Below are 12,467 nucleotides of genomic sequence, written 5' to 3' on the forward strand. Positions count from 1 at the left end.
TGGGTAGGATGTGCGTGAGGGTGGGTAAAAAAATTGAATCTAAAAACAAGCTTTAAATTATTATTTTTGGGGGGAGGGTTGGTTGGGGGGCTGGTTTGAGGGTAGGAACAAAATAAATTGATTTTTTGAACAATTTTTTTTTTAATTGGAAGTTGGAAGAGAGTTTTGGAAAATGTTTTCCTTAAGTTTTGAAGGGAAGTCATTTTCCTTAAATTTGAGGAAAATGAGTTGATTTGGAAAACATTTTCCAAAACATTTAACCCAACCAAACATGAGAAAATTGAAAAATATTTTCCGGAAAATGTTTTCCTTCATACCAAACACACCCTACATCAACTTCAATTTCCTATCAAGTTACTTCCAAGTTCAATTTCTATTTAAGTAATGATTCACATCATTTCATCATCCTCTCCAATAATCGTGCAATCAATAATGATTCTAATAAATTTCTTTTAAGAATTTTTCTTAAGATTATATATGATACAATTAAATTAGTTGATATAAATTGTGCGTTCTTTCATTCATCTACAGAATATATTTTGTGATCATAGTTGAATCTTTTTTCTTATTAGTGATATTAGCACTATTTTTTTACTTTTTTATTTCATGATTTCAATTATCACCTTTTTTTAAAAAAATAAAATTAATTATTGGGGTATTACTCTTCTTTCTTGAGTAATGATGTACGTTTTGCTCACCATTCATATTATTTGATTGTTATTACTATTCTTATTTATGGATTCTTTTCTTAAGCAGAGGGAGGGTTCTATCGGGAACAACTTAGAAATATGAATAAAGTTTGTATATACACTCTATCTTGTTACTTTAATTGTCAGATTACACTAAATATTTTGTTATAAAAAATTATATCTACTTACTTTACGTACGTGTACGTATATGTGTATGTTGTTCATTTCTCTTTATTTTTTTCTTCCCACCGAAATTTAAAAACTTTATCCATCTATCTCATGGTCAAATTATTAGGAAAAACTATCTTATTTAATATAATATTTAAAATAGATAACTTTGTAATTAATGTTCGCTAGATCTTCATATTTTCAAATTAAAAAACTTTATCCATCTATCTCACGGTCAAATTATTAGCAAAATATCTCTTATTTAATAAAAAAAATTTTTTAAATAGATTACTTCTAATTAATGTCCACTATATCTTCACATATTCTCCTGACACTATAAATTCCCATTGCTCTCTCTATATGAATTCATCATGATAAAAATAAAAAAGACGATATCATACATAAAACGTATCCAACTTTTTTTTTCTTTAATTTGCTTCTTTTATCTTCGTTCCCCTTCTCAAAATCGCAAGGACCTATAATATTTTCAAATATTCAAACTTAAATATACTGGAATATTATAGGTCTTGCTATTTTGAGAAAGGAAATGAGGACATAAAGATCTAACTCCTGTGGGTTGCGAGAATTTATAAAGATTTTCTCAAAAAATGTTGGTGATCTATGTATCCCCTCTCAATCCCCCACATGAATTTCAAAGATAAATAGAGAATAAAATGTACAAGCAGAGACAGAGCGTATGTGTGTTTGTGTTTTGAGTGTGTAAAGAAGAGAGAGGAAAGAGAAATATCAGTAGATTGATGGATATATCTGGTAAAATATTACAACTCTGACTATATTTGGTAAAACATTAAATCTCTGGCTAAATCTGGTAAAGTATTACAACTTTGACTATATCTTATAAAACATTACAGCTCTGCCTATATCTGGTAGAATATTAAATCTCTGGCTAAAAAGGTTGGTAGCTAAATCTGGTAAAGTATTACAGCTTTGACTATATCTTATAAAACATTACAACTCTGGATTAATAGGTTGGTGACTAAATCCGATAAACAGAAAAAAGAAATATTGATATGTTGAGTCTATTGTACTTTGAGGTGACTATCTCATTTTTAATACCATCAGATTAAGTTCCTGTTACAATAACAAATTAAATCTTTATAAAAACTAAATTGATAACATAAAATGAAAAATAGAAGAATAACCGATTATAAGTGACTAAATTGACTTGATGATTAAAAAAGAGTTGTAGAATTGAAATTCATAATATAATAACTTGGATCTAGAAGTATTTATCAAACGCAAGAAATAAATGATTAGATTATTCAAATTTAAATGTTTATTATCAATAAACACATATTTTTATACAAAGCTCAATACTATATTTTTTAAAAAAGATTATCAATATGCAGAGATGTGAAGGAAAGATGCACAAACATTGTTAGTTGTATATGCATGAGATGTTGGATTCCATTATCACACATAAGTAACCTGTCAAGGCTTGAAACTCACAACACTGCATGTTCAATAACCATTTCATGCAAAAAGATGATGTTATTTTTAGCATTAAATCAACTTCAATTTCGTATCAAGTTACTTCCAAGTTCAATTTCTATTTAAGTCATGATTCACATCATTTCATCATCCTCTCCGATAATCATGCAAGCAATAATGATTCTAAAAAGTTAAAGAAATATCTATTAAGAATTTTTCTTAAGATTATATTTGATACAATTAAATTAGTTGATAAAAGTTGTATATTCTTTCCTTCGTCTACAGGATATACTTAGTGAACATAGTTGAATCTTTTTTCTTATTAGTGATATTAGCACTTTTCTTTTTTTATTTTAGAATTTCAATCATCACATGTGTTATTTTTAATTAATTATTGGGAGATTACTATTCTTCCCTTGGTAATGGTGTATGTTCTGCTCACCATTCACGTTATTTGGTAGTTGTTACTATTCTTGTTTATGGATTCTTTTCTTAAACAGAGGGAGGATTCTATCGAGAACAACTTCTCTATCTTTATGAGATAGGAATAAAGTATGTACATACACTCTATCTTGTTACTTTAATTGTGAAATTACACAAGATATTTTATTATAAATACATATTTAATTGCTTTATGTATGTGTACGTATATGTGTATTCTATTCATTTCTCTTTATTTTTTCCTTTCCATCGAAATTAAATTTTTTTATCCAGATCTCACGGTCAAATTATTAGCAAAATATTTCTTATTTAATAAAAAAATATTTAAAATAGATTACTTCTAATTAATGTCCACTAGATCTTCACATTTTCTCCTACCACTATAAATTCCCATTGCTCTCACTATATAAATTCATCATGATAAAAATAAAAAAGACAAGATATCATACATAAAAAATATCCAAATTTTTTTTTCTTTAATTTGCTTCTTTATATTCATTCCCCTTCTCAAAATTGCAAGAACCTATAATATTTTGGAATATTCAAACTTAAATATACTAGAATATTATAGGTCTTGCAATTCTGAGAAAGGAAATGAGGACATAAAGTTTTAACTCCTATGGGTTGTGAGAATTTATAAAGATTTTCTCAAAAATTATTGTTGATCTATGTATCCCCTCTCAATCCCCACCCCCACCCACACACAATATATATATATATATATATCGATATAAATGGGTCTGATACTACTTGATAATTGAAGAACAGAGAATTTGAACATGAATTAATTATATTTGAGAATTTCAAAGATGAATAGCGAATGAAATGTACAAGCATAGAGAGAGAGCGTATGTGTGTTTGCGTTTTGAGTGTGTAAAGAAGAGAGAGGAAAGAGAAATATCAATAGGTTGATGGCTAAATCTGGTAAAATATTACAACTCTGTCTATATCTGGTAAAATATTAAATCTCTAGCTAAATAGGTTGGTAGCTAAATTTGGTAAAGTATTACAACTTTGACTATATCTGATAAAACATTACAGCTCTGACTATATATGGTAAACTATTAAATCTCTGGCTAAACAGGTTGGCAACTAAATCTAGTAAAGTACTACAACTTTGACTATATTTGATAAAACATTACAACTCAGGCTAAATAGGTTGGTGACTAAATTCGATGAACAGAAAAACGAAATATTGATATNAAACAAACCTATATTTATAGAGTCCTAAAACCTTTCCTACTAGAAAAAGAGTCCTCAAAGGAGAGAATAAACCAAATATAAAATAATATTATATTTTCCTTTCAAGAAAAGTAAAAACATTTATGGTAATGTTTTGTTTTTTCTTTAAGGAAAAATAAATCTTAAATTATGGTAAGAAAATCAGGGCAAAACCCTAACAACTATCTCATTCTTAATACCATCAGAAGGAAAGATGCACAAACTTGTTGGTTTTAAATGCATGAGATGTTGGATTCCATTATCACGCGTAAGTAACTTGTGAGGTCTTGAACCTCACAACATTGCATGTTCAATAACCATTTCATGCAAAAAGATGATGTTGTTTTGAACATTAAATCAACTTCAATTTCCTATCAAGTTACTTCCAAATTCAATTTCTATTTAAGTAATGATTCACATCATTTCATCATCCTCTCCAATAATCGTGCAATCAATAATGATTCTAATAAGTTAAAGAAATTTCCTTGTAAGAATTTTTCTTACGATTATATATGATACAATTAAATTAGTTGATATAAGTTGTGCGTTCTTTCATTGGTCTACAGGATATACTTAGTGATCATAGTTGAATCTTTTTTCTTAGAGTAAATTTCACATATAACAAACATAAAAATCATATTTGTATGCTATAACTATAGTTTGCATAATTGCGCTCCATAGCAAACATAAATATGTATATTTCGCTATACATATACAAAGAAAGCAGTTATATAATTCGCTATACATATACAAAGAAAGTAGTTGTATAATTCGCTATACATATACAAAAGAAAGCAGTGTATAATCTGTATTTGTATAAAGCGAGAAAGAGAGAAAGACAAAAGAAAACTAGGCAGGGGAAGATTGTATTTGTATAATCATAAGTGTATAGGACGAAAATATATGCATTTGTATTTGTATATACAATTTACTCTCGCTTTATACAAATACAAAAGCAATGTATACATTTGTGTTTGTATAAAGTGAGAGAGGCGAGTGAGAGTGGCGAGCGAGATCTGGGAGAGGGGAACGAAAATATATGTATATATACAATTTTTCCTCGTTTTATACAAACACAAATGCATTTTATACATTTGTGTTTGTATAAAAGCGAGAGAGGCGAGCGAGACTGCCACCAAAATGAGAGTGGCGAGCAAGATTCCACTAGGGAGAGAGGCGAATATAACTATAATTTGCTATAGGGTACAATTAAATCAAATTATGTTTATAGCATTTAATTTGAATTAATAGTTTGCTATTATATACAATTTTCCTTTTTTCTTATTAGTGATATTAGCACTATTTTTTTACTTTTTTATTTCACGATTTCAATTATCACCTTTTTTAAAAAAAAATATATTAATTATTGGGGTATTACTCTTCTTTCTTGGGTAATGATGTACGTTTTGCTCACCATTCATATTATTTGGTTGTTGTTACTACTCTTATTGATGGATTCTTTTCTTAAAACAGAGGGAGAGTTCTATTGGGAATAACATCTCTATTTTTATGAGATATGAATAAAGTTTATATATGCACTCTATCTTGTTACTTTAACGGTGAGATTACACTAAATATTTTGTTATAAATTCATATCTACCTACTTTATGTACGTGTACGTATATGTGTATGTTCATTTCTCTTTATTTTTTTCTTTCCACCGATATTTAAAAACTTTATCCATCTATCTCATGGTCAAATTATTAAGAAAATCTATCTTATTTAATATAATATTTAAAATAGATAACTTTGTAATTAGTGTCCGCTAGATCTTCATATTTTCTCCAACCATTATAAATTCTCAGTGCTCTCTCTATATAAATTCATCATGATAAAAATTAAAAAGACAAGATATCATACATAAAAAAATATCCAAAGAGTTTTCTTTAAATATGTGTAATCTTTTTTAAATAGCATATCCCTTAAGAAGCTATGTAGTTTTATCACAATGTCCTTCTTTAATTTTTTTTCTTCAATTAATAAAAAGGTGTGTTATATATATCTTCAATTGATGATATGCCCACTTATATACAAATAAAGTAATGTAAGTGAAACTCTGTAAAGAATCCTATGAAGGTTCTAGAAGAGAAAATATATTTAAAAAGGAGGGTAATAGCTAATGTGAAACAATTAGGGTTGTAAAATAAAAAATAAATAAAAATAATAATAATTAGGGTTGCAAAGCAACACCCTCTATTATTGAAGTTGAAGTTGTAATTCATAGGATTATTATATAATTGTAATAATGCCTAGCTTTTTGTAACAAGAAGAGAAGTGTATCATTTGGAGAGTTGTTAGAACAATTATAGTTAACATTTGAGTTAAAGTACTAAAATTAATCTCTTAAATTATAAAGGTGTAATTTGAAATCATTCGTTAAAGTTAGTATAGATTGATTGATAAGGAGTTGTTTATAGTCTTTTGAGCAAAGAGATTTTCATTGTAAGCCTTTCTTACTTAATTAGCACTCCTTCGTTACTTTTTACTTAGTAGGACATACGAATTGAGGTTAGCTTATCGCAATCTAGTATATACAACTATTAGAAAATAAAATAATAATAATAAAATTATTATTAAATTTAAGTTTTACTGTCTGGATTTATCATGACACATATAATGTCCACTTGGGCAAATTTATTATTTAAAACACAATAATAATAATAATATATTCAATGTAATTTCATAATTGACGTTTGAGAAGAAAAAATATATATGCTAACCCTTGATTAAAAAATTAAAATTAACGAACCAAAACTAAAAAAAATATTTATATAAGGTTGTGTAGTGAGAACAATAGATATACTGGTTTTAATTCAACTGTGCATTAAAATGAACAATAAGTTGCTGTGGTGTAGTGGTTATCACGTTAGTCTTACACACTAAAGGTCCCCAGTTCGATCCTGGGCAGCAACATAACATACATTTGTTTTACTTTTTTTGATTTGTCGACCAGCATGTCGACGAAAACGTGTTTCTCCTCTTTATTGTTTTCACCATGACTTCTTCACTACTATATTTACATTACATGCTTGTTCTATCGGAAACAACTCTACCTTCACAAGGTAGGGTAAGATTGCATACACGCTACCCTCCCCATAGTACATAAAAAGAATATGAGACAGCTGCAGGATCATGGAAAGATGAAATTTTCTCTTTATTTCATTATTATGCTATTATTCCATGTCAAAATCCAAATACATTCTATAAGCATTTCTATCTGAAGAGTAATAGCCCTCCACAAGAGTATCCACTTGGAAACCGAGTTTCTTGTATAGCTGCATAGCTGCAGTCCTTGTAGGATCTACATGAAGCGATATCCGATGAACGTTTCTTGTTCTGCATTTCTGCACTGCTGCCTTCAGTAATTTTTCTCCATGGCCTTGTCCCCTGTAGTTCTCTTTCACTGATATATTCCACAGGAACGATGCAGCATCAGTAAACAAAACGAAAAATTTTAAATGACAAAACAGAAGGAATATTGTAAGTGAATGAACCTCTTTCCCCTCGTTTTTTGACTTGTGTTGATTCACTCAGGCCAGAGAACAACAAGAGAGAGACAGGCATACACATCACGATAAGACACTCATAACCACAGAGAGAACGAAAGCAATTCTTTTGAAAAATAAACATCACATGAAAGATGGTTCTCTCTTCTATGCAATGACGGACAATGCTTCACAGACTTATCGGGAATATTTACTAATAATATCAATTCACCTTCTTTCTTTGCCTATAATGATGCGATATGATGATGATCAGAGATAGATTTAACTAAACTCTCCTGCAAAATTCCTTTAAAACAACTGCTAGCTATTTCAAGGTTTGTTGTTTCCTCAATAGTAATATATCAGCTTGCTCGGAGGGGAAAAATACACAACACCTCTCAAGTTTAGAGATTTGGATCGTTCAAGAAATGCTGCACTTTCATCCAATCCAGCTACAGAGAAATACATTGAAGGAGCAGAAGCAATTTTTCCTACCTCTCTATTCATGCATATTCTTCTTAAAAAAAAAGACAACTTTTTTGTAGATGAACTGCTCCCAAATAAGTATTTTTATCTTTTGAATGCTCAAGTAGTAGTCACATTCACACTCTTGACTGTTCTTTTTCCTACGAAAACATTATCAAAGAGTCACATTTGAGTTCCTCACGATTATAACCTCCTATATTATATCAAATTGGTCCTAGTCACATTCGGCAATAGTCTCTCTACTTTCACAGCCAGGGATAAGACCGCGTACACACTATCCTCTCCAGACCCCACTTGTCTACGCAGTCCTAGCCACACTCACATTGGGAAATAGTCTCTCTACTTTCACTGTGTACACACTACCCTCTCCAGACCCCACTTGTCTATGCAGTCCTAGTCACACTCACATTGGGAATTAGTCTCTCTACTTTCACAGGTAGGGATGGATAAGACCGCGTACACACTACCCTCTCCAGACCCCACTTGTCTACGCAGTCCTAGCCACACTCACATTGGGAAATAGTCTCTCTACTTTCACTGGGTACACTACCCTCTCCAGACCCCACTTGTCTACGCAGTCCTAGTCACACTCACATTGGGAATTAGTCTCTCTACTTTCACAGCCAGGGATAAGACCGCGTACACACTATCCTCTCCAGACCCCACTTGTCTACGTAGTCCTAGCCACACTCACATTGGGAAATAGTTTCTCTACTTTCACTGCGTACACACTACCCTCTCCAGACCCCACTTGTCTACGCAGTCCTAGTCACACTCACATTGGGAATTAGTCTCTCTACTTTCACAGGTAGGGATGGATAAGACTACGTACACACTACCCTCTCCAGACCCGACTTGTCTACACAGAGTATGTTGTTCTTCCAATAAACAATGTTAGATATCAGCTTAGACTTCAATCCAAGAATACAACTACAATAATCAGATTAAATTCAAGAATAAGACCAATTATTAAAAGGAAAATCAAAGCAAAACAGAAAATTATGAAAAGGGTATTTTTAGTTCAGACCTGCTAATTTAGTGATGCAAGCAGAGAGTGAAGAAGGCCAAGAATACATAACATAACCAGCAATATCTTCACCTAATTGAGTGTAGAGTAACCCAGAATTCTTCTTTTTCAGTTCTTCATCAAAAGATCGAGCTAAAGATTCATGTTTGGGGAAAATCTTCTTCTCTATTCTCACTATATCGTCAACTACCTTAATCCAATTTGCTGAATTTCTCTGCAATTCAACTATCTCTGCCATTTCTTCGTTTTCATATTTCTCTGTTTTTGCTGCTGTATTTTAGGTTAACAAGAATCAACTAGGGTCATTATTGGAAAGAAAAATAGTTCCTCTTGTTATTTTAAAAGTTTTACTTTATTTTTTTTACACTATAAAGTTCTTATATATTTTTAACATTTTAATTATTAGAAACTATTATGTACATTGTTTTAATTTTACATGGTTTATTAATTTATATATATAGTATAAATTTGCATTCATGTATTAATTAACTTATCAATTAATCAATAGTACAAATTCTCTCTGATTTTCTGATTATTTATGGCCAGTTTTTTTGTATGTGTACGTCTCTAAGCTTGTAAGTGGAAGTAAATCGATTTTCTGATTGTTAATTTATGCCCAACTTCTTTATGTATGTGTGCGTTTCTAAGCTTGTAAGTGGAAGTAAATCGAGTCTCACGATATCATTTGTCTTTGTCATACTCATCTGTGTTAGGATATACTATTAACCATGCGTTTTGATATAGTATTATTATTGAACAATTGTTTATTCATTTATTCAATTCAATAAAGTGTTACATTAAATAGATCAATTGTCATATATGTGTCCTTAACTTATATAGTAGATGATTTGGTGTATAGAGTTTAAGCTTATACACAGAAGATTAAATCATCGGTTCTTATAAGTTAAAAGTTATAGTTCACAATCGTAGATGGGAATTTTGGACAAAACCATCAGAAAGATTGTAGCACGAGATTAAATGTAATTTATCTTGATTATGAGAATGGTATAGTTCTAACTTCTCGNTTCTTGGTTTTGTTCAAATAAGTCTGCCTTTTGAAGCATAGGCTTATCTTGTTTCGATCTTTATTTTATTTTTTATAATAATGATGTTCTAGATAACTTTTACACCTTAACTTGATTAATTATATGAGATATCTGTCATTTTTCATAGCAATATTATATTTAACTATATTCGCCCAAACTAAAACAGGTAGAAATAACATTTGAATCTGTCAAACTTCAATAATGAATTATATATGGTAGAAGATTCTTTGGGGGGCATTATGCAATGATAGTGGAACATGACAATATTTTTGTGATTGGTAAAAAGAGCATGGGAATGTGAAACACTAGCTTTGATAAGAAGAATATGATGCTTTATAACATTATCAAGGGAACAAAAGTCATTTTTATATTTGAAGAAAAGAAAGTTTTCACATTACAATAATTGGGATGCCTATAATGCGTGGTTCAAAATGATAGTAACTAAGGCATATATTATATTGATGCACTAGTTAATCATATTGAAGAGATTAAAGTTCAATGTTATTTATTAGGGGGGAAAATATGGTCTACAAGTACTTGTGCAAAATAGATACCACCTAAGTTGCTTGGACATGCAAAGGTAATGTTATAATCTCTGTGAAGATTGATAGATCATTAAATCATTAAACCTATTACCTATATAAGATTTAGTGCTAATTACAATCATTTCTATGTAGTGTAAGTGATGTTGAATTAGGTGGATATCAACTTATGAAAGTGGACACCGAATTTTTTAAAATGCTTTCCCTAGTGTTACACTAACTTTAATAAGTGGAAATCTTTAGACAATTGTTGATATTATCTATCATATTTGACCAAATAAAACATAAGTTATCAATCATAGAATCAGATATATATCTTTAAATTCATTGGAGCGTTTGACTATGTTTCATTGTGAAATTTGATTGTTTTTTTTTCAAGTAAAAAAAGATAAATTGAAATTAGATATTGTTATCAACTTGTATACCACTAGTTCGAAAGGCATAATTTCTTAAACTGACATTCAAATATGGCCTCCGCTTAAAAGTAAATACTTTAACTTTATCATTATGTATACATATTTAGACACCTTATAAACTCGACTTGTTTCCACTATACTAGCTACTCTCCAACATATATACAAAATAATCATCTAGACACCTTCAAAAATATTTATTCGTTACATCAGCATCGAATGAAATGAAATATAATGGAGACGAGTTGAGTGTTTAGTAGACCGTTGAAACCAAATTGAGGTGTCCATACCTATACAACAATTATCATTGGTGACATGCTGTCAAATAATTTTGAAGTATTAAAAATAGATGATTTATTAAAATAAGATATTACTCACCATAAGCAATTTTCAATTTTTTTCACATCAAACACACCCATATTTGGAATGTTCTATACCATCACTCTCCACAGACGGCAGCCATCATGTCAATCACCACCCACCAGCACTTGTTGTTGTTAACCTAGCCAAATAGATAATGACAAGTTGGCATATGAGATAGGCGGCCTATGCCTATCAACATGGGTTGTGGTGTAATGGTGTAACTGGTCAATTCTTAATTAGAAATTTCAGGTTTGAGTCTTGGATATGAAGAAAATCCTATTGGAAGCGTCACATTCGAATGAGCCTGTATTATGCAATTCAAATTTAATTTAGGCTCCAATGCAGACTCCGAACAGTAAGCGTGAGAAAAAAAGAGAGGTGGCCTATGCCTATTTCTCTTTGAGATGTTGATGCCTTGATTTTGAATGTCTTGTTTTTCAATCCTCGTGCTTGCATCTTTGAATATTCATTACTTTCTCTAGATGTGAGAACTACTCTTTCCATTTCAATTTGAATATTCAGATTATAAAGAATATTTTTTTTATATTTTACGTATCTTTAATCTAATACCATATAATTTAAAAGTTCGTTTTACTTTCTTACTTACTTTGTGTTAAGTCAAAATCAAATAAATAAATTAAAATGAAAGGAGTGATGGCTGAGATGTGCTGTAAAATGGTATTGGTCTCTTTAGTGGGATTTTCTTATTTTGATTTTAAAATGACACAAGAAGCTAAACAAGCTTTGTCTTCTTAATGATTGGATTTGATTCATCCTTTCAATTTCGATTGAGTCTGTCTCAAAATTCATAATGTTAACTATATAAATCCAGGTGATCATATATTACATTGATCAAAGATGTATATTCATATCATATATCGCGTTACTAAATATAATTACATTGTATGAACACGCGAAGAAGATGATTAAAACAAGAGAAGACATGTTACTAAACAACAACATAGGAAAAAACAGATTCTGCTAAGTGATTGATCCGCGTGTGATAGTTGTCTTCTTAACCTTGGACTATTGCTTCCTGCTAGATTATATGAACTTGAATATGTATACAAATTAGTATTCAATGAGTTCCCAAACATTCGCGCATAAAAAATTTCCCCTGTTGTCGTTCCACCA

The 12,467-nt window shown here is 30.1% G+C and overlaps 1 protein-coding gene and 1 non-coding gene across 3 annotated transcripts in view; one reads left to right on the forward strand and one right to left on the reverse strand.

The window, feature by feature from the left end:
• The first annotated feature begins 6,811 nt into the window (after positions 1 to 6,811).
• TRNAV-UAC (transfer RNA valine (anticodon UAC)) lies at positions 6,812 to 6,884 on the forward strand. Its single transcript has one exon. It is a non-coding gene; the product is annotated as a tRNA-Val (tRNA).
• A 219-nt stretch (positions 6,885 to 7,103) lies between these two features.
• The window catches only part of LOC125850946 (uncharacterized), a 12,533-nt gene continuing 7,169 nt past the window's right edge, over positions 7,104 to 12,467 (reverse strand). The window contains exons 2-3 of one of the 2 annotated variants that reach the window (XM_049530769.1): positions 8,970 to 9,041; positions 7,104 to 7,374 (exon numbers count right to left, since the gene is read on the reverse strand). In XM_049530769.1, coding sequence (XP_049386726.1) covers positions 7,145 to 7,374; positions 8,970 to 9,041 — 302 coding nt within the window. In that variant the 3' untranslated portion in view covers positions 7,104 to 7,144. Of the gene's footprint in view, positions 7,375 to 8,969; positions 9,275 to 12,467 lie in introns of those variants that run through there. The other variant, XM_049530768.1, reaches the window with a different exon arrangement.

Source organism: Solanum stenotomum, unplaced genomic scaffold, assembly GCF_019186545.1.
Source record: "Solanum stenotomum isolate F172 unplaced genomic scaffold, ASM1918654v1 scaffold21218, whole genome shotgun sequence".
NCBI lineage: Eukaryota > Viridiplantae > Streptophyta > Magnoliopsida > Solanales > Solanaceae > Solanum > Solanum stenotomum.